General features: G+C 37.0%; 1 protein-coding gene across 5 annotated transcripts in view; it reads left to right on the top strand.

Annotated features, from left to right (window-relative positions):
• The window catches only part of METTL25 (methyltransferase like 25), an 89,693-nt gene that overhangs the window by 46,999 nt on the left and 16,593 nt on the right, over window positions 1-26,101 (top strand). For 3 of the 5 annotated variants that reach the window (XM_037387458.1, XM_037387456.1, XM_037387457.1), the window contains 4 exons: window positions 826-919; window positions 15,303-15,377; window positions 15,992-16,063; window positions 17,581-17,850. In XM_037387458.1, the coding sequence (XP_037243355.1) occupies window positions 826-919; window positions 15,303-15,377; window positions 15,992-16,063; window positions 17,581-17,679 (340 nt within the window). In that variant the 3' untranslated portion in view covers window positions 17,680-17,850. Of the gene's footprint in view, window positions 1-825; window positions 920-15,302; window positions 15,378-15,991; window positions 16,064-17,580; window positions 17,851-26,101 lie in introns of those variants that run through there. The other 2 variants (XM_037387459.1, XM_037387460.1) reach the window with 2 other exon arrangements.

The following is a 26,101-nucleotide window of genomic DNA, read 5'->3' as shown; positions in this document are numbered from 1 at the left end:
AAGGGGGGAGTGTATTTCTTCTCAAGTAATTCAGTACCTGAAAATTCTGTAGCTGAAAATTTAACTCCCCTGCTGCATGGCTGGAAGAGGAATTACGTTAGGACACAGTCAAGAAAGCAAATTCAAACTAACAAAAAAATCGCGTGCTTTTTCGCCAAGATATTTTAAACACAAAGAAGAGAACAAATGTAAGTAGTCTGTTAAGATTCAGTCTTCCTATATGTTTTTTCTAAGTTTTTGTGCATTATTTTAACGTATTTTCTGGAACTATCCGCATTTTTGGCTGGCTTCAAAAGCAAGCAACTGAGCTGTAAACAGGAGAAAATTCTGGCATCATTTAGTGACAAAAAAATTGTGAGGGTAAGAACATAAAGTAACAAGCAAATGTGAAATTTTACTCCAACTTGGCATTTGCTCAGTCCAGTGGTTGGTGGTAAATAAATTACTGCAGTATTATAGAAAATTATAGAAGTACTATAGAAGGAAATATCTGTCAGCAGAAATAAGAATTCTGTTATTCATATAGGGAAGTAAAAATACTAGGGAAGAAATTAAAAGCAGCCTTCAACTAAGTCTTAAATATTTAGGTAAAATAATAATCATACTATAACCATAATCGTACAGTTGCTGTATCTGGAAATTTCCTCAAGTATTAGCCTGCTTGTTTTGGTTTAAGTAGAAGGGGAAAAAAGGAAAATTGTCACTAACTTAGCAGTAGTAGCCATCTAGCTGATTTATTTCTCCTGAATAAAATATTAAATTAAAAATGTGTAAATTTCTGTTGTTCGATGTATAAAAGCCTGCATGTCAATGCTGTATTTGCAGTGATCGACATGTTGGAAAAACTTTTTCCAAATCGTCCTCCTTCATAGATTATGTCAGAAAGTCTCTGAAAAAGCTGGAACTGGATGATTCAAAGGTGAGTCACTAAACAGAGACTGTGTGAAACCCTTATATCCATGTAAGTTCTTGAAGTCAGCACCACAATGCAATATTTAAGCCACTGAGTTCATTTAGTTTGTATATTGCTGTATAAAATATAAAGTATTCTCACTTTTATTTATATTAATAGAGACCATGCATACTTTTCTTGTATATTAAAAAATAAGCTATATCAAAGTTGTTTTTTTCATGTTTTTCGGAAATAGACTTCCACGTATAAATTCTTTAAATAGTTTTGGTTTTAAATTACTTTATTCTAAGGACTTCGTATAATCCTTTTTCATATATGGTGCTCATGATCACGATTTTTTCAAGGCTTTCCACTATTTCTGAGGTTAATCCTACAGATCTCCTTTGAGGCATAAAAATGTAATACGTACTCTATTTTATACATGCTGTCATTTAGAGGTAAATACACTTTTCAGATGCCCAGTGAAGCAGGCATGAAGGACTTATTGCCTGTGCCGATATTGTACATTTTGATAAAAGTAACTCTTGCACCCTTTTAAATCCAGCTGAAATACTATCCTATACAAACATGTTGCTTTTTCATCTGTACTTAAGTTTAAACTGAAAGTGATCCAAAAACACATGAATAATGAATCACATAGTAAACACTTTGACCTCTTTTTATTTTCATTTTTTCTGCAGCAATATTTTCTTGATCCCTTTGGACACCTTTTGAAACTGAAAAATGTGACATTGTAGTAGTATGTTTCTCTTGCAATTTAATTCCCAAACTATTTCCAATTTATTTCAAACAGTCTCCTTAAGTAGCCTTTTGAAGATCTTTGAAGGCCTAATGCTTTTCTTTCTTTAAATTAATAAATGTTGAGGATAAATATTAAGATTTAAAAATATTTTTCCTTGATAGAGAAAAAGAAGTAAAGACAAAATGACAAAATTGAGATTTAAACTTACGAAATCTTCAGGAGCTTTTTTTTTTATGTTCTTGAGTGTCTTGTCTTAGTACTACAACTGCTAAATTGGTCAACAGATGGCAATATAGCATTAGGCATGGAATGTGACTAGGTAAAGATCCAACCGTGCTGTGAGAGCAAGTTGTATGTATGATGGAGAACCTAAAGAGTATTAGACAAATTATTAGCAAATTTAGTATAAATCAAAGAAAAAGTAGGAGTTGCAAGTAGGTAAAATATTTCAGTTAAATGTTGTTTTAGTCTTTGGTAAAGCAATGCTTAAAATCTGTAGTCAAAATGTCAAATCACTTAAAATTTTCTGGGTACATCAAACCATAAACTAAGGGAAAAGAGCAAAAGCAATAAGCAAGAAAATGCAAATTACTTTGGAATGAAGACATTGGAATAAGAAAAACACTTATGCCTGAAGTTCACTGTGTTTTAAAAGTATTATATTTAATTTTGTTCATAAATCGAGTTGCCTATTTGCTTTTCTGTATAAATAGGCACTAACATTATGCATTTACCCCAGCTGAAAGTAAAATGGCGTCTTCCTCAGTATGCATATAATCACCCAAAAGCAATAGTGGGTAGTTTGTGCAGTAATCAGTTTACTAAATCAATGATTAAACTCTGCTGGTATAGAGTTATACGTTCTTTTCTTTAAAACCAGTCAGCACAGAAACTTTGTGTCGGTATGTCTGATTTTAGACTAGCTGCCTTTTGCTAGAAAGGGTCTGAACAAATGCGGGTTGCACTGAAAGGGTGTCTGTGTCAACACTACTTCAGGCTGTGCGTGTTTGTGTGGTTGCTAAAGACCTGATTCAAGTAAATGTTCATTTTCGCTTATAATTCTCCTCATTTTTATGTACAGCTGGCTGCATACTGAAGACTGAATTTTATGCTGATGTAAACAGTATTATTTTTTATTTCCCAGCTATGTTGAAATCTGCAGCAGCACAAGAACAGTGCTATTTTGATACTACTGAGGGGAAAGTTGCTACTGCTCCCTCAACAGTGGTTCTGACACTGCAGTTTTCACAGTGGAGTCAGCACTATAACTACACAATATTGGAGAATGTGTTAAATTCCTCTCTTCAGAAAAAAAATACTTACATAGCTAAAATGTGATGAAGCTTAAACACTTGCTGTCAAAGACAACAAAAATCAAAGAGAAATTTATGCAGAATTTTCTAGCTCTGTTTTTAAAAATGAACAAAAGAGCAGCTGTACTGCGTAGACCAAATATCTAGTCTGTCTCTGGCAGTGGCCAAAACTGATGCCTTGGGAAGAATATAAGGCAAGAGTAAGCATATATGAAGGATGATACTTGCAGAATAATCCAAAACGTACCTGCCATTCACAAAAAAAGGAGGCAATCATTGTCTTCATGCATAAATTTAAGTGATGTTAGAAAACCAGCTAAAACTTAGTAATGCTGTGTAATACAACCAGGAACTGCGAGAGAAAAAAATTGTTTGCATACGAGTCTCTGTTTTACATGTGCAAAAATATTTTCTAAAGAAAAGAAGTCAGAAAACTGCCAGTCTCAGGTCTTTTACTATGCTTATCAGAAACCTGAAGAGAGTTTAATCTCTGCATGATAATAGATGTACTGGGAAGTAGTGCGGTAACAGCACCAATTTTTTAGGAGTCACCGCCTGTTTTTGATAGTTGGACAGGTATAGTAAAGTCATGGATGTTGATCACTGTGGCTGAATCTGGACTGTGGGACATAAACATCCTTCCAAACTTGTGGTTCATGATGAGCATCACAGCTGCTTCCTTTACACATTCTGCTCCTGGTTAAGGGGTAGCCCTGGTGCAGTCCAGTTATTTTCCACTGTGGACAAATGTGGAGGCAGGATAAAGAGCGAAAGTGCATGAAACACCTAACTTGCTTTGATACTCATTTTTGTAAGTGTACGCCTTTTGCTAAATATAGAACTGGTGAAGACCTTTATCAGGTATATATATCCAAACAATGAGTTCATTTTTGCTGTTGTTTTTCAGTGAAGGTAAGTTCTTCAATCCTGCCAATTATTCATGTGAACAAGCCCCTCTGCCTCTTTCATTTGTGAAATAATGTGAACATCTTTGCTTATTTGAAGTAAGAGCCAGACCCTTTATGAAAAAATTGTCAACCAGAAGTGAGAGTGAGACAACATAGTAAAATAGTTTTTCTACCAAAAAAAGTAGCATTTATCAATCACCTAGAGCCATTCATTGTGACAAATTACTGTTCAGGGACTGAAGTTTCGTATTACCTTAGCCAAAATGGTTTCCTCTCTTGTGTTTCTTTTCAGTGGGGAAGAGCCTGTCAAGTCCAAATTAAACAGATGCAAATGAACTATTTTTTTTTCTGCCTTTTGGTACAGGACCATTCCTTTCACACATCTCTCCACCTCGGTAGTAAAGCTGAGATTTACTCCATGACTACTGAATGTCTGACAAAATAGTCTCATTTTGTGAGGGCAGAGAGATCTTTTAGTGTGAGCTTGATATTTCACAGGTATGGTTATATTGCTTCTAGCTTAAGAACAGATGGAACTGCTTTGTGGGCCATGGATCCCTGCAGAGGGCTTCAATAATTGGTCTGGATAAACACTGAAGCAGTATTTAATTCCTGATTGTTTTCTTTGTCATAGCTCACTCTGTTCCTATACACTCCATGTTGTATGGCCAGAGCGTTCACTGTCACATAGATAGGAAAAATTGTTTCTATCAGATTTCTTTTCCCTTTTATTCACTGTTTTACCTAATTTGACATGATTGTATGACTCCCACTTCAGAGAATGAAGCATTCATCCCTGTTCTTTCTCTTAGGGTAGCTGGCTGCTCTTACACTTGTTAGCCTTGCTTCTTTCAAACAGCAAGAGCAATTGCTCCTTCCTCTTCAGCAGCACGTTTCTGCTGTTTGTAGCCACCTTGCAGATGGATTTAAAACAAAGCCTCTTTATTACTTTTATTACTTTTTTAATACTTTTGAGTGCTGCTTCAGACAAGTGCTACAAATGGCATTGTAACAGCAAAAAATCCTTGTATAAGTTTTTATGTATTTCTAGAATCTTTGAAGAAAAAAACCCAAAACTTTTTAAAATTGCCTGGTGTCCTGTACTTATTGGGGTAGATTAGCAAAAGATCTTTCATAGGGCCTAGCTTTAAGGTGATTAAAGGGAGAAAGTGCTTACAAGGCTAAGGCTTGGATGTGTGTCTGGCAGACTTTGTGATCTATGACCCAGCTAAGATCCATTTCTGCTGGTGAGAGCCTCAGTGGGTGGAGCTGTTTAACAAAGAGAAGCTGGCCAGGATTCATGTAAAGTGCAGGTCTGGGAATAAAGAGAAAATGCTATTTAATGCCATATCTGATTGCAGGAAGATATACAGAGCTGGAAACACTCCTGACACATCTGCAAAGGAAAGCTATTAGTCACTTTGATTTCATCTCTTACTATAGTCACACTATAGTTACAGCTATGGGCTAATAGCATGTAAGGTAGTTACGTTGTCTTAGTCAAAATGCTTCACAAATCACTTAACCCTTTCGGATTCAGACACATGCTGGAAAGATACAATAGCAGTTTCAGAGGCTGGGTCACCTTAAGCTTTCACACACAAGGAGGAGTTTATGTGCCTGTCAACAGGTGTGTTGTTGCAGATTTACTTGGTTTTGTTTAACTGAGCTTCCAGGTTCCCCCTGGCTGATGTATTTCAACAACAAACAGTCTAATATCTGCACATAACCTGAAATTTCTAGGGCTGTTCCCCTGGAAAAATTAATTTACTTGGTGGGTGCCCCATCTAACCTGAGATGAGATCTGCAACAGACAGGTGGGTAATGCTGGATTTCCACCATCCCACTTTGCTCTAACTCTGACCAGACCTCTTAAAAACAGCTGCTGCTCATTTGTCTTTCTCTGATCCTATGCTTCAGGTACATCCCAAAAAGGTTTAGAGCTGTCAAGTCTCAACTGGCAGGTCAGTAAAGGGCACCAGAGCCTTCTGTGAGGCATAGTACCCATCACAGTAGCATTTAACTTAATAACACAGTAAGAGAAACTCATGTCCTGTACAAAGTTCATTTATCATCTTAAGTAATCTAAACAACTTTGGTCTTGATATATTTTGTCTGTCAATGGTAGACTCAAAATATTTCAAGGCCTTGATGTAGCTATGTAGCTAAACTTAGGTACAAGTCATATTGTGCTTGTTCTGCATATCTGTATATTCTGCAAATGTTATGTATTTAAAAGTATATTTAAATAAGCATATTAGTGCTTTCCTTCTCTACAATAACCAAAACTTTTAGGTTTGCTTATAATTAATAATTAATTTTCTGTAATTTTACCTTATTTTTATAAGAATCTCTGAAAATATTACATATAATTCATTTATAAATAATCCTTTTCCTATATTAATTATGCTTGCATTTTTAATATCACTAAATAAATCCAAAAGTATCTGATATACATTGGGCCTACTAGTTCAGTTTTACTGGTATTCCTCAATTACTTCCCTTTGGTGCATTTACTTTGTGTTTTTGCAAACTCCAGACTAATTTTGAGTGGTAAAACCAGTAGATAATACTGAAATCAGAATTTGTGTAGAAATATAATTTTTTTTCACTACTTCGTTGATTTTTGTCAGAATTTTTTTTGTCTTTGGACACTTTTTATATAGTTAATGTGAAAAGTTGATATATGTTTCATCAGTAGTCTGATGCCAATTGCATGATATTCAACAAGGCAAAGCACTGGGTCCTGCACTTGGGTCACACCAACCCCAGGCAACACTACAGACCTGGGGCAGAGTGGCTGGAAAGCTGCCTGGAGGAAAAGGACCTGGGGGTGCTGGCTGACAGCTGGGTGAACGTGAGCCAGCAGTGTGCCCAGATGGCCAAGAAGGGCAACAGCATCCTGGCTTGTATCCAAAACAGTGTGGCCAGCAGGACTTGGGAAGTGGTTATCCCTTTGTACTTGGCAGTGGTGAGGCCACATCTCGAATATTGTGTTCAGTTTTGGGGCCCCTCGCTGCAAGAAAGGTCCTGAGGTGCTAGAGCATGTCCAGAGAAGGGCAGAGAAGCTGGTGAAGTGGTGTCGTGGTTTAACCCCAGCCAGCAACTAAGTACCACATGGCTGCTTGCTCACTCCCCTCCCTCACCACCACTCCAGGGTGATGGGGAGGAGAACTGGGGAAACGTAAAACCCATGGGTTGAGAATAAAGCAGTTTAATAATTGAAATAAAATTAAAACAAAACAAAACAACAAAAAAAAACCACCAAAAAACCTTCACCCCAAAACCAACAATAATTGTAATAAGGAGGAGAGGGAGACAGAGGAATAAAATCCAAGGGAAAAAAAAAAAAACAAGTGATGCACAATACAATTGCTCACCACCTGCTGACAGATGCCCAGCCAGTCCCTGATGTCCCAGTCAAGTCCCCCCATTTGTATGCTGAGCATGATGTTCTATGCTATGGAATATCCCTCTGGCTAGATCGGGTCAGCTGTCCTGGCTCTGCTCCCTCCTGGCTCCATGTGCCCCTGCTCACCGGCAGAGCATGGGGACCTTGCAAATGCCTTGATTTAGAGTAGGTACTACTTAGCAACAGCTAAAACATCAAGGTGTTACCAACATTTTTCTCATACTCAATTGAAAACACAGCACTGTTCCAGCTACTGAGAAGGAAATTAACTCTATCCCAGCCAAAACTAGGACAGTTGTGTTACAGGTTTCAGTGATTTATCACTATTTTAGAACCGCAGCTTTAATATGTATTTCCTTTTATAATTGCTCAGATGGCAGAGTGAACACGGATTAAGAAGGTGTCTTCTCTTATTTTAAGATGAGATAGTTATTCATGTTAGCTAAATCTATATTTAATATATTGTGCTTATATTTTATATATTCAGCAGAAAAAATATGCTGTGCTTGCTTGCATTTATTTATATTATAGTATTGCTCTTTTTGAAATTAATACAAAAAATAGTTCCAATTTACTTTGTACAGATTCCTGTAGTATTGGATAAAAACACTTTAGTTAAAGCACTGCAAAGCTAAGAAGTTAAAGATGGGGCTTTCAAAGACTCCTGCTAAGGGACTCAGATGTCCTGATTCCATAAATGCTTTGTGACAATGCAGTGGTAAATGTACATTTCAGATAACTTCACAGTATGTGGCTGGGGAAACGTTTGGAAACACCTCAAGTTTCTTGGGATCCATCCCTAAGATCATGTTTTCCCCTTTTCCAGACCAAACCAGGAGCCATCTGACAAGCCTTTACAAACTTTGTAGTCCCTCTGAGGAACGTGCAAGTGGAAGCCCTGTCCCCCCCTGCCATGTTGGGTCTCAGTCCAACCTGTGTCATGAGCTGCCCTGGTTTTAGTCTCTAATCATGTTCTACTCATGTAATGGTGGGTAGACTTGGAGATATTCATTCCTATTTCCACATCTGTGCTTCTTGTACAATACTATTTGCAATTTAATCACATATATTTCTTAGGTTGGTCCTACACCAGCTGCGCTTCAGATGTTCTAATGTTCATCTGATTCATTGAACAAAACTATGTCAAAATGTGTTGAATGGAACATTTCACGTGTTTTTTCATAATTTTAAACCATATAATGAAGGGACACTGCTCTATACACATCATTGACAGGCAATATTGTGGTTAAATGAGCAGGTGAGCCTGGGACAAGACAAAAAGCCTCTGTCCTTATGGAGCTTGTCAGGATAAGCCGCATTACAGTATTTAGAAAGCAGCATGTTTTTAAAAAATGAGGGTTTGAGCAGTTCCATCCTTCCTAGAAAATGTGTAATGAGGTTTTCATGGCCATGTGAGAACATTCTAAAGTAATAGACTGGTCTTTACTTCTTCCACATCTAGTACAGGTGATATGTTTAAATTTTTGCAGGCAAAAGTAGTTTTTCATAAGAATTTCTGATTTACTGATCTTACAAGATTTTGACAAAAGCAGTATGCCGTTCTCTTAACCTATCCCAAGGGATTAGTTGAGTGAAGAATTTTTAAGCTTATATTCAGCACCGATACGAACTCTTTAACCAAATGGATTTCTTTTACTTCCTAAATTCAAATGGCTTAATATGTTATTCATTTCTCATCTGTTCTGAAAATTGAGTCTTAACTAGAGAATTACTACTGGCACATTCATAATTTAAGTTTTAGTGTGTTGTGCTATTTGAGACACCAGCGGGCTAAACCAGTTTTGTTTTCAAATAGTTTTCATGGAAGAATATTAAGTGCCACCACAATGTTTTCTGAGAACTTGGTGGGTTTTGTTACAGTCTCTCTCTTTTTTTTTTTTTTTTTTTTTTCCCCCCTCCATTTCTGTCAGCTAAATTGCATTTAAAGAAGCTACTTGCTTGGAAGTTTAATATTATTAAAGTAGACAACACTGTTGCTGCTGTGGAAAGGATGTGACTGGCTGGCTCTTTCGCTATGACAAAACACTCAAGAGCACCTTCTCCCTTTCTTTGGCATTTGTCAGTGACTTTTAAGAACGTCATTGCACTCTGTTCTCTTATGAAGTTAATAAAATGCCCATTTTGACTTAATATGTTGCAACCCTCACCTCTTTAATCCTCCCAAACTACCATGCTTATAGAAAGTCATCCCAAGGTCATACTGAAAGAGAAAAAGATACATCTGGTAACTGGTGATGTAGTAAGATTGTGCCGTGTGTCCTGTAGGATCTGCACTGGACCTTTCTGAGCTTATGTAGGTCATGTAGTGCATCCTATTTCCATGCTTGCCTGAAAATTTGAATACTGATATAATGTGAGCCAATGATCAATATGCTGAATGAGAAAAAAAGGAGCCATCAGTTTGGTCATTTTCATACAGGACAATTTTTTACAACTTATTTTAATAAGACAGAGAAGAGGACATTGGGCAAATGGACATGTGCCTCTCTTAGCTTACCATAGAGTGTCTCCTCAGCAATGACTAGTGGAATGTCATAAAACGCAGTTTGTGAATGAAGGGAAATAAAAGGAAGAATCTTTCCGTGTGGCTTAATTTTACTGTTGTTTTAAAAAGTGTTGAAAAACCACATACTTAATACTGAGGAACTGTCAGTTGTGGTATTGTGTAATATGTTAAGACATGAACTAGCCTGAATATATACAACTATACTGGGAACTAAAAAGGAGAATTTTTGCAGAAATTGGGAGAGGGACTCTTACCCTGAGATTTGTTGTGATCTTGATCCGCATCAAATTTAGTGTTGATACCTTTAAATGACAGGGAATACCTCAAACTGGTTTGTCTTTGCTAAATTTATTTCTAATTTTTATGCTTTTTATTGTGTACAGCCATTGGGCAAACATGGAGCCAAAGCCAAAACTATATTTTCCACTTTCCCATGAACTCTAACATGGTAATGAATGGAGTCTAAACAGTCAGAAAATGAAGGCACTAAGTGAGTTTACACACTTAATGCATTTTACAATTGTTGAAAGGTTGACTTTCTCAACTGTTTTTTTGGACAGAAGGAATTTCGGCTCACAGATTTCCTGATTCCTTTGTTAGGGGAATACTGAATTAAGGCTCAGGTAACACTAGTATTACAGCCTATAAAGTATATGCACATAATGCTGTTTTCAAGTATAATTGTTTTTCAAACAGACAAAATGCTATTCCAGTTATGATAGCATAAGATTTTAGTCTGACAAGGAATCTTAAAGAGATGGGACTTTTACTTCAATTATAAATAATATAGATTGCTTTCATTTGAAATGCATTTTAAACCAAGTTCTAAATAAACTTATTTCTCTCAGTAATTTCATTATCTGTTTTACGTATTTTACACTGTGTTAAATTATATGGCATTAATATTAACTACCTTAGTCATGGGAAAAATTGTAAAAAGTTGCTATATGTTATGGTCTCCCAAGTGTTTTGAACTGGTCTAAGACACTGCTCTGCTAAAAGGGCTGCCTTACTGCTTTCTTGTACTCTTGCTAACGTTCATAATAACGCTGGTACAAGAAGAGAGAGGAAACATGGAAATGTGCAGTCAGTGCCAGGGAAAGCAGTCCCTTTGAGGCAGCAAAGAGGAATTACATCTGTTTAAACAGACTGTGAAACAGCATCCTTAGGCTCTGTCTCTCCTTTGTAGGGCGTGTGCAGCATTAGACAGTAAAAGAGACTTTCATTCAATCAAAATACTCTTAGTCTAGGGAAAGACACAGTTCTGAAAAAATACAGAATACTCTCTGGAGAAATGATAAGTGTGGTATCACTAATTGTCACACACCTTGTGCCTGAATGTTTTCTTTTCTGTCCATGCTCAATCAGCATGTTTGTTGGATCACAGTCTAACTTGGGTGTGCTTGGGTGTGTGGTATCTCATGTGTTCACAACAGATGAACCTGGCCTTTGGTATAGTTTTAGTATCACCTCCAGCATATGGTATAATTGTAACTATGTCAGTAGAGACCTTGCTGCCCTCTAGTTCCTCTTGGTTGTTTCAGCTATTTGAGTGACCACACCAGTCCACAAAGAAATTAGTTTAAAAGAAAGCCTGCACCACCATCACAGTGCAAAGACCAAGAGACATTGTAGCTAAATCAGCAAAGAAATTCTGGCCAAAACCTTTCTGTATGTATTCAAGGTTACTTGAGTTTCAGTACCATAAGCTAGATCTTTGAGTGTAGAATCATTATTAAGACAAGTGCATGATATACATATTTGGGTTTTTTCATGCATTTTCACTCAGGCCGTAAGTTCATGGTATCAACATCATAACGTAAGAAAAAAGTTCGGTGCATACATTTAAAGAAATTTTGGGGGATACACAAATCTGTGGCAACCCTGTGTAGAGAACAGTTGTGTGGACAACTCCAGTGGCTAAATGGGGCTTGCTTTGCATGTGTAAGTACAATTCTGTTCCTGAAGATGCAATCAATGATTTACTCCTGCTTCACTTTGGAAGGACAGCTGAAGATTGTGTTCGGTACTTTCTAAGAACTGAGGCCAGGTGGCAAGCTGTTGCAGTTTCAGACAAAGCCAGTGGTATCTGGGTTTTAGTCTTCTTCTAGTAAATTGGACACATAGCTAGCTACCAGTTAACCTTTTCATGGCCTTTTCTATCAATGCTTTTTGTTGGATGCTTTCTTTCTTTTCCAGCTGGGCTGTTGCACTGAATCAGTTAACTCACCAAACTTTTAACTGAGGCACAGTTTTAAATAGTACCTAATTTATCCATGGCAGCAGGATGCATTCAGTTGGAATGTGCAGTTAGCAAGAAGGGAGTGGAAAAGCATTTGGGCTCAGTACTCAGGTATGGCAACATCCAAGAGACACGTGTGACCCAGCTTTTTATTTGCCAGACACTTCACAGCTTGTTAATTGATTGCTTGTTGAACAATCAAGAACATAAAGGAAGCAAAAGCAGAAAGATTTCATGTTCACATTTTTACAAACACAGATCTTTGTGTTTTAATTCCAAATAGCCTGTAATTTCAAAACCCCATTACACTAAAGCCCTTTTAAGTCTCAGTTGAATTAAAACCTTATAGGGCAGGGGTTAACTAAACTGGTGGGGTTTTTATCTCCTGACTGATATTTTTTAGTCGGTTTGACTCTTTAGCGGGGAGAGAGAAGAAAAAAACCCTCAGATATTTGCACAGTTTTACTGAAAACGAAATTGCACAAGACCAAAAAACTCCTGTTAGTCCACATTAGTACTGCCAGATCTGCTACTTAACCTTGCCTCTGTAGTTGGGAAAAAGTGCTTTCTGAATTAAAAAAATATGACTGAAAGACTGCAAAGTTTTTCTAACCCATCTCCTTGTTTTAAGGGAGAGTTAGAATTTTGCATCATTCCTGAAAAATACTTGTCAAATCTTCTCCAAGATTCCTGTGATGCAGAATGACAACCTCCCTGGTCCTTAATCAGCTTCAAAGAGAGAAAGTTTCTTCAAGTTTTTGGCTGAAATTTTTTGCTGTAATGCAAGCCCATTAGTTCTTATCCTATCCGCTGTAGACAGAGTGAACAAACTGTTCCCTGTTTCTTGGTGATAGCCTTGTAAAAACTGTTATTATGCCCACTCTCAATTTTCTCTAATTTAGCCTGATCAGTTCCAGTTCTCTTGGTCTTTCTTCATAGGTCATGTTTTCTAGATCTCTGATCTCTTTTCTCACCGAGGGCTTTTTCAGACTGTTCATGTCTATCTTTGAGAGCTGATGCCCAGAAATGGATGCAGTATTCCAGCTACAGCTTTGCTGCTGCCAAGCAGAGTTGAAGGATTACTTCCTGCACTTTGCAGGCTGCTCTCCCATACATGTCGCAGAATGGTGATTGCTTTTTTTTTTGCAGTAGCATAACTGTGATTCTTGCTCAGCTTGTGATCTGCTATATCTCCCAGACTGTCATGTTGTATTCCTCATCCTGAACAGCTGATTATTGCTGCCTGAATGTAGGCCTTTCTGCTTTTCCGTACAGCATTTCAAACTTCTTTTCTAACCAATGCTCCAATTGCTGAAAATTATTTTAGGTTCAAGCAATGCCTTCCTGTTGCACATTTACAGACCTAGTTAATGCAGTTTCTGTTCTGTTGTCTGGGTTCTTAAGGAAAACATTGCATTTTGTAATGGACCTTCAGTCTGCAGGTCTTTGCAGTTATTCAGAGACTCATTAATAACTACTGTATGGTTATGGTCATTCAAACAGTTTTCATTTGCTTAAATCTAAGCATTGTTTCATAAATTTTCTTGTGAAATTTTGAAATCAGAAAACTTGCTGAAATCAAAATATATAACGACCAGTTGTTTTTCGCTGTTGTGAATCCGCTCGCCCTCCTTACAAGCAAAGTAGGCTGACTTGTGATTTGTTCTTGACGAATTCATTTTGTCTATTACACATCTGCTTATCTTTCAGTGTTTTAAAATTCTTTATTTGGTCCATTTTTTTCAGTGCCTTGAAATCGAATGAACTGCTCTATAATTAAAGACACACATCTACTAGCCATCTGACATGCCATCTTTGAGAACTTCTCAGTGACAATGAATAACAGTTCTGAGGTCACTTCATTCCCTTCTTGGCTGTCTGAGGATGAAGTTCATAATGCATACATGATTTTGAAAACTTAAAATTTCTGGAAATATTCTCTGGTTTATTTCCCTATTTTAGATTGCGATTTTACTTCTTTGCAACTAGATTAACCACATGCTCTTAGATGACTCTTCTAATGAAAGTGTGCAAAAACTAATATTAAACACTTCAGCTTTCCTAGTCTTTTGGCGTAGAATCATTAAGGTTGGAAAAGACTTTTAAGATCATCAAGTCCACTGTAAACCTGACACTGCCAAGTCCATCGCTAAACCATGTCCCCGAGTGCCACATCTACATGTCTATCAGTACCATTACTTTTCTGCTAGGTTGTGGTCTAGCTGTTGCCATAGCCACAACAGAGTAGCCATACTGCAGACTCCCGATATGGGAGAAGTACATCAGGCTCTTTCAGCTCTGCTCTTCCCAGCAGCCTCCATCACCTTATAGCAATACCCTTGCAAACCTACTTCCCACTGCTCTGACAGATTCCGTAAGTGGCCAGCTCAACTGTCTTTAGTGTCCAGGACTGTGGACGGTCTACTCTACAGAACAGCGACATCACAACCTTCAAAAACTGGAAAATGTTGTGGTCTGGCTGCCCTATAGAGAACATGCTTTGTGAAGAGCACTTACGGTCATAACTTTAGCTACCGGCTCTGGTGTACTGCCTGCTAAGGGCTAAAAAGGGAAGGGGTATTTGGTTGAGTCAAGTTCTTGAGCTGTCTTTGTATCAAATTCAGCGCCAAACTGCAACATTTACAGTCACAGTGGCAGTGCTGGCCGTGTTTACATCAGGTGACTGGGAAAAGAAGAGGGGAATATTTAGCAATTCAAAGTAACTAGAAAAAGTTTTATTTTAAAGTTGGGTAGCTTGAGGCACAGAGAAACAAAGTATTATTTCTAGAATCTGATAGTAGTAACATGAAATACCATCCAGGAGTCCTGACTGAAGCATGTTAGTCTTACACGAGCATCTACTCAGCTATTTAAATAAACCTCTTGGGGATGGGGGTGAGGAGGGGATAAGATATATGGGAAAGGAAATGAGAATGTTATCTCCACTTTACTGCATAATACTCATTTAAGAATGTCTAGAGCTTTCTGAATAATGAATGTATCTCAGTATTTCATGTCAGTGCAAAATGCTGTCTGAAGAACAGTTATTGTAAATGAGAACTGAGAAAGTGCTATTGGAAAATTATTATAAACCTTAGGAAAGTGCTAATTTCAAAAACAAAACACGGATTTCATTTTGTAGTGTGACTTTCAATTAGGAAAAAAGTATTTCATTTTAAAGTTCTCTTGAAAAAGTAACTAGAATAACTCTCATATCTTTTTTTTTTTTTTTTGATCCCTTGCAGCTCCCAGACAGCTGTATAATGGATTACTATGAAAAATACAAGCACAGAATGAGTGAGCTTGAAGCATTTAATATGGTAAAAGCTGCAGGATTAATACTATTACCTTGTATATATGTGCTAGTGTAGAACAAAGCCCTGTTAAGTTTTATGTGGAGGTGGACTGTCCTATGCTGTGGTATGCAATCTCAAAAACAAAGCAGCTCCCCCTTCCAAACTTTGGAGCATATTCTATTCCAAAACTATATTAGGTGTCAGTAAAATAATAAAGTGAACACATGGAAGATTCTTTTTCAAGAGGGACTATTACCCTGGAAAATGAAATGTCAGTCTCCTTTTAAACCTAGACTGGTCTCCGTGCAGTTATTTCATAAAAATTCTTTTTATTGAAATTCATTATTTCCCTCTTTAAAATTGTTCTGCTTCATATAATATCATTTTCTTGTTGGACAATGTCTTGAAACCAACTAAATAACATAGTTTCCTAGCTTTATTCCATGTATTTTTGATCTTTAAAATAATCTGTTTTGAAGATGTCCGTCCCACGGGGAAAATTGGCAAGGTGACATTTGTACAAGAGAACAACTACAAAATGATTGACCTTCCTGGAACTGTTCTGTGGAAGTGTAGCCATTTGGAAGTGTATTGCCTCTCTTTCCCAAAATCATTATAGTAGCTAATCTTTCTTTCAGTTGAAGGTTGTTCTGGCTCCCTGCATAGAAGTTTTGATACTTCTGGATCGTCTTTGCTACCTCAAGGAGCAGGTATTTTTGTATTATATTTTATGATACCTAAAGGCTACATCAGTAAAATAAGACTATTTCAGCCAATTTATTACTGTGCAGGCCAAAAGTCTCTGTTGCAGAATTATTATTCTCATCATATTTGCAAAAGTATAAGCATTCATTCCATTTAGTATAAACATATGCCCAGCAGATGTTTTTATTTTCAGCAGAGCAGCAACAGTAAAGTTTATGTTCCTTTAATTGTATGGTAATTGCTAGTCAATAGACAGTGAAAAATTAATTAAATATGCAACAAATCTCATTTTATACAACATACTGAGATATTTAATAATTAATGAGAATTTTGGAAATGCTAAACAAATACTGTGCTGTACATGCTAGAGCTTCCAATGACTGTGTTTTAAAATGTATAATTCAAGAAATTTTTATTTAGATCCAAAATGTTTATGATTTCCTTTTATTCTTCCTTAATTAAGATTAATGATGAGGGAGGGTGTACTTTTTCCAACTGTATGGGTCAGCTGAGGTACGTTTGACTAACATGCAGCCTGGATATATTTTACAAGTATAGACCTGGGATATAATAAGCAAATGCTACTACATTTACTCCATAATGATTTATATTACAGTATTTCTTCTAACACTAATTTTGAGCTTGGCCTGATTAACTCAGAAGCAGCAGTCATACTTTTCTCTGCACCAGTAAACATTTTTCAGACAAATAATAATTTACTAGGAGGAAATGGTAGCATCTTCCAGCTTCTGCTCTGGGCCACAGTCAAAATAAGATTTTAAAATAAGGTTTGAAGACATACATGTGAATAGCTCTGTTTTTCCACCATAAACCTTCCATTTTAACAGTTCCATTTTATCATAAGTAAAATTCACTTTATTCTCTGCCACAGTGCACTTGGAACAACTGAGTTGTAGTAATGTATGCTTTTGTTCTAACTGGTATTTTTACAGAGAGGCAATTTGAAATATTTAAATAATGATGTATTTTCCTAAATGCCAACCAGTTGTAAATCATTTAGAGATCTGTATGATTTCCAAGACAGGAGATCAGACTTGCTGCATTTAGCACTAATTTACCTTTTCTAAATGTAATATACGCATTGATTTAATCTTGTACTGGTTGATTCACAAAATGTGTTTAGGAAGAAAAAATAGAAATGATAAAAGCCATATGCAACTTGAAGACCAGATCCAGCTGGTCTGATTCATTTGAAAACTCAGTTAATTAGCTTCAATAGTAGAATGCGCTGCATAAAATGAGTAGGACTTGAGGAAGGGGGTGGTAAGCTATCATTTGGTAATGCAAGAAATAATTTAATGACTTTAAAATATATCCTGGTTTGGGTGTCCTTTTTCTCACACAAACTTTCCGTTTTCTTGTTAGATAAGTGTTTTCCCTGCTTTGCATTAAGGGTAATCTTTTTTTTCAATTTTGTATTTCAAAATGTGGACCTATTACCATATCTTAGCTTTTAAGTCAAACACATTCTTACGTACTTCAATCATATATCATTTTACAGGACAACATTGCCTGGTCTGGACTTGTGAAGTTATTTGATCCTGTGAAATCCCCCAGATGCTATGCAGTTATTGCTCTGAAGAAACAGTCACGTTTTTAAGTGGAAGCAAATTGCAGATAGCTTGAAAACTCTGAACTGATACTGCTGTTTCCTCCTTTCATTCTGTTATTTTTAACTGATCCTCAAGTATACCGTTTGCTTTTCAGCTACAAAAGTAAAAAGTGCAGTGCCTCTTGGAATCATAAGAAATAAACACCTCCTTTAAAACTACCATTGCTTCCTTATGTCAGTTATTTTAAAATGTTGATCATCTGACTTTATTATAAAATTTATGACCCATATTATGTGATTATTATTTTTAAATAATCTTGATGATTCTTCTTTTTAAGACATTACACTATGTGTCAATACTCCTTCTCTTGGTATTTCTAATCACAAGCTCATACCTTCTCAGTTTTCACCAGTGCCTGGCATCAGCAGTCTCAGACTGGCCTTGCCTTTTTTTTTTTTTTTTTAATTCAGATGGTGCACAGTATAAACAGAAAAATAACCTGCACTGTAAACGAGAGCTTCATGGACTGAGTAGGATCTTTATACTTCTCTGTTCTCAGGTCATCAGGACCAGCTTATTTATAGAGCAATCTAGAAAAGCCTAGGCAGTGACTACCTGCAAAGAGCAGTTTTGTATTAACCCCTTCTTCCTTCAGGCATGTTCCTGGCATGCACTTGTTTGCCTTTCGCTCTGAAAGAAAAAAATGTGTGTGCTCTAATCTAGTGGGAGATTTCCCAGTGCTTGAGAATCAGCTGCCCTGCTGGGATTCACTCTGTAATCCTTGGGTTGTATCAGAAAGCTATTATCTGGCCCAAATGTGTTGGGTATAAATACTTTGGTACCCAAGTGAATTGAAACTTGCTAGGCAGTTTCTTGTTGGCTATACTGCATTCATGAGTGGGAAATTTATTTGTTGATGCATTTATCTCAGTGGGTTGCCTAATTAAACTTGCAGATTTTCCATCAATTAAAAAAGAGAAAAGTTTCTATTCTAAGTCCTAGTGCTTTTTATTAGAATTTTCCAGCATATATAAAACATAATTAACTACCAGTGCACAGAAAAAAAGTACAACAAATAAATAATTCAACATTAAAGAAGAAAAAGGGAGAATACAACGTTGGTGGGGAGAAGATGAGAATAACAAAATATTTTTATATTAATTGTATAGTGACAGTAATAGTCATGGCAATAAGACTGAGTTTCAGATGTGAGTAGGAACAAATCTTACTCTGTTTCAGTCTGCAAAATATAATGAGAGCTTGTGAACATGGCCATTCAAGAAAAGAAAAGTAAAGTATTTTTCTAACAGGTCACATCACTCTTGATGTGTTCACTTGGAAGAAATACTTTTTTTGGTGCTGTAAGTTCACTGCTGTCTACTTCAGGACTCACAGTCCTTATTAGCTCCACGGATCCAGTATGAGCTTCTCACATTTGTTTGGTCCCAGTACATTCCAGTCCTTAGAGCTACTGAACACTTGCAGTACCCAAGGAAATTAATAAAAGTTGCAGGTGCTCACAGCATCTTTGCAGTAGAGCTAAGAAGAGAAAATGAGGCCGTCCATAACTTTTTGTTATACAGGGAATACTGCAGAAACTAACAAGCAGGTAAATTCTATTCCCAGGAGAGGAATCAAAAGAAATAAAATCATTTCCTAACCTCTAAGCATCTGGAAGAAAAAAAAACCAGTAATATCTGATACAAATAAAGAGGCAATCTAAAGTATCTGACGTTAAAAAGAAAAAAGATGAACAAAAATCTTACAAAAATTTGGGTTATCATATTATGTTCTTCTAAGACATGATAACTTATTATTAGTGAAGTTTTAGAGTGTTGTCATTCCAATCTTATGCGCTGTTGGAAAAATTTACTTGGGGATGAAATGGGCTTTTTTGTGTTATGAATTGATTCTTCTTTTTCAGATCAAATACTAAAAACTGGGCATATATGATGTACAAACAAAGAAAGCACAGTTTCTCACCATGAGCAAGTGCTTAAAAGTACCCTGTTCTGGTCCCAAAATATCAGTTTCAGCAAGCCCCACCTGGTTTAATTTGAACACAGTTGAAATGTCATAGGTTAATCAGACTAGTGCTGATTTTATGTGGTATTTCAATGTGTGAAATGCTATCTGAATTCGAAGTTAAATTCTTATTACTATCTAATGAGGTCGTTTGCAACAGTTTAGAATAACAAGCATATTTCTAGGATTAGCCCAAGTGCTTTTCCACCGATTCAAAAATGTCTGAATAGATTTGCATGTCCCCCCAGCAACTTCTCAGGCTCTTTCAGTACTTTCACGTACTTTGTAGTCTTTGCAGGCAAAGACAGAGGCGATGTGCCTCTTGGAATAATAACTATCAAGAGGTTTATATGACGAGTTTGCATTCAGCAAAGTCAGTTTCTGTCTGCTCTCAAAGCTGTTTCGATGCTTTTGATGCCTGAATACCTGTGAGCTATTGTTTATATAATGGAAAAATCGGTAACTAATCAAGATTAATAAAATAATTTTTCTTCATGGTTATTGCCAGAAGTTCTTCCATAATGTAAACCATATCCTAAATATAATGAAGACTTCTGATAGAAAAGAATCTCCACTTTCTTTCAGTGTAACAGAAAGCTATCTTTCTTGTTACGCTCCCTAAGGAATAGTGGATATATCTGCTTTCCCTCAGGTGTTTGTCTGATTCTGTTCATGGAACACCTATGCATTCTGTAGCAGATTTGGAGTGGTTTGTTTATTTTTCTTGGGGCTGAAACCTGTTCTTCAACAGAGGAACAAGAGTATATGCAGGATATGTGCACAGCCTGAGTATCCAGGAGTACGTTGTAGCTCTAAGATCTCCAAGCCTGCTTTTGTGACAATAAACTTTAATTATGCAGTTCTAATTCATTCCTTAGAACATCACACCACAAAAGAAAAATTGCACTGTTTTAGTTTCTGGAATTTAAAGTTTTTTTCTGATAAAATATTAAGTATTTTTTGATACAAATTACCTTCTTCATTGACATTATTCTTTAATTTGCTGTTAAAATAACAACTGTCTGCTTCGAGTTAAAATGCTTTTGCTATGTCATGATGGACTTAAAAATCTTGAGACTCAAAATCTGTACGTCCTATGATGGTGTAAAAGCTACACAGGTAAATCATGCCAATTACCCTGAGAGGTTGTTCTCTGGACATTGACAACTCGCCTGGACATGACTCTGTGTGACCTGCTGTAGGTGAACCTGCTTTAGCAGGGGGTTGGACTAGATGATCTCCAGAGGTCCCTTCCAACCCCGACCATTCTGTGATTCTGTGATTCTGTAAAATGTATTTGGCTTGGTGGCAGCTATATGTTTTTTTATGATTGGAGTGTTCTTTCCTATCAGTACTTATTGGTTCAGATCTGCTTTTTTCCTAAAAACCATCCTAAGTATGTCATTCCCACATAGTGGATGAGGGAGAGGCTGAGGATGTTGTCTACCCGGACCTTAGTAAAGCCTTTGGCACCATCTCTCACAGCATTCTTCTGGAGAAACTGGCTGCTCGTGGCTTGGAGGGTTGTACTCTGAGTTAAAAGCTGCCTGGATGGCTCAGCTCAAAGAGTGGTAGTAAATGGGGTTACATCCAGCTGGTGGCTGGTCACAGGTGGTGTTCCCCAGGGCTCAGTCTTGGGGCCAGTTCTGTTTAACAGCTTTATCAATGACCTGGACAAAGGAATCCTATCCACCCTCATTAAGTTTGCAGATGACACCAGGTTGGGTGGGAGTGTTGATCTGCTTGAGGGTAGGAAGGCTCTGCAAAGGGGTCTGGGCAGGCTGGATCAGCAAGCCTAGGCCAACAGTAAGAGGTTCAATGAGGAAAAGTGCCGGGTCCTTCCTGCACTTGTGTCACCAACCCCACACAGCACTACAGACCTGGGGCAGAGTGGCTGTAAAGCTGCCTTGGGGAAAGGACCTGGGGGTGCTGGCTGACAGCTGGGTGAACGTGAGCCAGCAGTGTGCCCAGGTGGCCAAGAAGGGCAACAGCATCCTGGCTTGTATCCAAAACAGTGTGGCCAGCAGGACAAGGGCAGTGATTGTCCCCTGTACTTGGCACTGGTGAGGCCCCACCTTGAATACTGTGTTCAGTTTTGGGGCCCCTCGCTGCAAGAAAGGTCCTGAGGTGCTGGAGCGTGTCCAGAGAAGGGCAATGGAGCTGGTGAAGGGTCTGGAGCACAAATCTGATGAGAAACATCTGAGGGAACTGGGGTTGTTTAGCTTGGAGAGCAGGAGGCTCAGGGGGGACCTTATCACTCTCTACAACTGTCTGAAAGGAGGTTGTAGGCAGGTGGGGGTTGGTCTGTTCTCCCAAGTAACAAGAGACAGGACAAGACGAAATGGCCTCAAGTTACACCAGGGGAGGTTTAAATTGAATATTAGGAAAAATTTCTTCACTGAAAGGGTTGTCAAGCATTGGAACAGGCTGCCCAGAGATGTGCTGGAATTACCAACCCTGGAGGTGTTGAAAAAATGCATAGATGTCATGCTTAGGGACATGGTTTAGTGATGGACTTGGCAGTCCTGGGTTAACAGTTGGACTCAATGATCTTAAGGGTCTTTTCCAACCTAAATGATTCTGTGATTCTATTGCCAGAGATCACTGATACAAAGGACAAGTGGTAAAACAGGACCAGCACCAAGAAAGTCTTCCCTGCTTGTGTGCAAAATAGCCAACTTAGCATGGTGTTTCAGACTTTTCTCTGGGAAGTAGCTGAATACCCAATTTTTGTTAGCTTCTTTAAATCTCTTTATCCTGTGTGTCTTATAAGTCTTTCTGATGTATGTCCTTCTTGCTGATATATATCCTAGTGCTGTGAAAGGAGAGAAACCCATGCTAGGCTGTGAGCCATGAAGAATTTTCATTGTCTGTAATCAAATAAGAACTGAAGTATAGTTGCTCAAATAGACATTTAAATTGGCCACCTAACCCTTAGAACTGCAATTTTAGCTTCCTTAGTTTCTGAGATCCATTCAAATTTTGTATCTTCCAAAATTCCCATACTTCCTGCCAGATGGGAACATGGCCTAATTCTCTGAGATCTAGCTGCAATTCCCTCACCGTCTGAAATAACCAATTTAGTTTAGTGGTTCTATAGTCTGTATCTCCAGGCAACTGCTGAATAAATTTGTTTCCCTGAATTTGCTTATCCCTGGTTGTTATCTTTGTCAACATTGTATTCAGCATACTGTAAGAAAAGGAGTAAAATCCTTCTGAGACTTGGGATGCCTCGGAGAAGTTGCACCACTGTTATGCTTCTTATTGCTTTCTTCCTTAAAGCCTTGAAATTAATTCCTGATGGTCAGACAGATTAATAAGCACCAGACAGCCTGAGAGTCATAGGCTCTCTCTCTTCAGATGCAAGGACATCTCCAGGAGCCTTTTTTGATTCAAGAGCTCTGAGGCATTTTCTTCACAGAAATTTCAGCGCACATTATCATTAGACTAAAAAGTCCAAGGAAACCCACCAACTGCCTCAAACTGTTAGAACATGCTGCTGCACACCAGTGTTCCTGGTATATACCTGCATCTTCCTCAAAGCTGTCTGTAATGTCTGTGTCAAACTGGAGAAGAATAGACACTTGTCTCACCATCCCAGTGATGCTGTTCATGAAATCTGCAAGAGAATGACACTACTCTCTGCTTTGTGTATAAAGGCAACAGAACTCTTAGAATGGGTATGTATTTCCAACATCCAAAGATTTCTTTAGATGTCATTATTGAAATCCATTTAACAGACTTCTTCAGTCAGTTCAGTCTGTTAGTTACTTCAGTCAGCACTGACTTGTTAATAGGTCTACAAAATTTAGTAGTTTTAGTTCCACATGGTTTTAGTTCCACGAGTGGACCTTTCTCATAATACAGTTTTGTTATTCATCAAAAAAGGTCATGACTTCAACTAATTGCTACAGGTCATGACTTCAACTAATTGCTATGAGTGGGAGCTTCTTCTAGATGTATTTATTTATTGATTTTACAGTAATTCTAAGTTGTTTTATCCAAGTGGAATCCTACTACATACTATCATTTCCTCAGAAGTGTGGATTCGGAGGAAATCAGAAAATGGTTTCTATATTACTAATGAAATTTAGAAGAAATTGAAATTGTACTGCATAAGTGTGCACTTGGGTAGTAAAGCACAGCGTATGTACAGGCTACATCATAAGGCACCCTGTTAAACTCAAATACAAAGCACACAGGCAAGATTATATGGGCAAAATATCTCAAAGATTTGCAGTTACTGTAAAGTATATTATTATTCTTTATAAACTGTAGGAAAAAATGTAATTACTCAATGAAAATACAGGAAAACATGAACTTTCAGCAAGCAAACAGGAGATTCAGATTTTAAACTTGCTTAACAATCTAGGAATTAGCTAAAAAAAAATGTAGGGCAACATCTGATACTCTGTTCACCCCAGGAAATCAAGCTGTAGCTGTTGTATAATCCATAGTTTTGGTCTATGGTGCTTGGGGTTTTTTGTTTGTTTGTTTTGTTTAGGGGGGGGTGGTGGTGCTTGTTTTTTTTTTAATAATACATTATCAATAAAATATCTCTTTTCAGTCTTTCACAATTGCAGTCATAGTGGCTATGTTCAGTAAGAAAGGAGTTCCCATTTCCTCTTGTATGTAACACATGCTAACAAGGTACAGTTTTTTAATATCTTTGTTTAAAATTAACAAAGACTGTCCAAAAGCAAAATATCACTTTTAAATTTAACTATAGTTTATCTCTGGATTAAAAAATTCTGCATGTGAAACCTGTGCAAGCTTTTAACTTTTCATTACGAAATTTTCAGGTTTATGTAATCTCTTTCTCCTTGCAGCTGGACCAATATGAATTTATTCATGTAGATGAAGATGTTGTCAGGGCAGCTAGTATTGGGTTTCACATGGAATTTATCAAGAAAATCAAGATGCAGATGCAGTAAATCTACTGAGCCAACAAATCAGATTGCTAGACTGAAGCTCAGATTGCTTTAACACACCAACTGTCAACTCTTTCATGAATCACTGATGAAAAGAGCAAAGCTGTCAGCTTACTGAATAACTCTGTAGTGTCTGGCACCAAAAGAGAAAATTCTAAATAAGAAGGAGCAGTGATCACCTCTCCTGATTATGTAAACCTTCAGAAACAATAATTAAAATGTACAGTTGTAAATCTGTGTTGTTTATTACACCTCCTATTATTAGAGTAATGAATAAAGACTGACAGCAGAAGTAGCCATGCTGTTTCTCAACTATAAATCCTAAACTCACTTGTTAGTCTTAGAAAGGCTGAAGTCATCAAGAGGACACACAGATGTTAAAAAGTGTAGAATGAGCTGTACATTACTTGGATAAATGTGCTGTTTGCTAACCTTTTTATACTCTAAGGCATGGGTATCAATTCAAAGAACACAACTCACAAAATACTCAATGGACAGCATATAAACCAAGTTTTATCAATTGTAAGGTCTTCATTATTTATTGGTAGGTTATTATTAGCTAACAAGAGTTATAAGGGTGATTTCAGCAAAATTGTTGCTCTGCTGTTTATGATTAAGAATTTTTTTAAAAAGCAAATAAAAAAATTTGAAACCCTTACTTTCCCAGAAATTTTAGTTTTAATTTGGGAACAGGAATAATGGTATAGAGTCATGCGATAAAAATGCATATAATTAAGATTACTCCTAGTCATATTCTTCTTTTAAGTAAAACAAAGTCTGCCCAACAAGGGCTTTAGAGAAGTGCTCATTTACTTTTTTTAAAAGTCACACTTCTTTCTAAAATCACAGTTCTGTAGTGATGCTGAACTTTTTTTTTTTTAATAAGATTAGATTGAGTTTATTTACAAAAGGAAGGTATTCAAACAAAACACATTGAGAAGTGCTACTTTGTTTCTGAGAAGTGCTACTTTGTTTCTGTGCTTATCCACAGTGCTGCAGATTTGAGAGAAAATGTAATAAGCGTTAAGAGGTGATTTTTTTGATAACTATTCCATTTGCACTAGTTAATCACTTGAATCAAGTTTAATGCCATCCATCTAAACATGAGTTATTGAAATAATGACTTATGGAGAAAATTTAATTTCCTAAATCAGACATTTAAATAGCATTGAAATCGAAATAATCACTTTTCAAAAGATATGCACATCCTTTGAATAATTGTAATTTGTCTATATAGAAAAGGACAAATCCAAGCATTCAGTTTATACAAAAAGTCAATAGATAAAACATTAACAGATATTAATACGAAACAATGTTACATACAGTTATGTAGTGAAGATCTGGGTCGTCTTCATCTGAGTCACTGGCAGCTTTCCATTGATTTCCATGGGAGCAGGCTTGGATACAAAAGCATGAAGACAAACAGTGTGGATGATCAAATATCTTTTGTACAAAGACAGTTCCAAATTTACATTTGTGAAGGCAAAGAGTCCTTTATCTATACATATTGAAC

The sequence above is a fragment of the Falco rusticolus genome, chromosome 5 (genome assembly GCF_015220075.1).
Source record: "Falco rusticolus isolate bFalRus1 chromosome 5, bFalRus1.pri, whole genome shotgun sequence".
Classification (NCBI taxonomy): domain Eukaryota; kingdom Metazoa; phylum Chordata; class Aves; order Falconiformes; family Falconidae; genus Falco; species Falco rusticolus.
The sequence above is the reverse complement of the archived record's forward strand: the minus strand, read 5'-3'. Positions and strand labels throughout refer to the sequence as shown.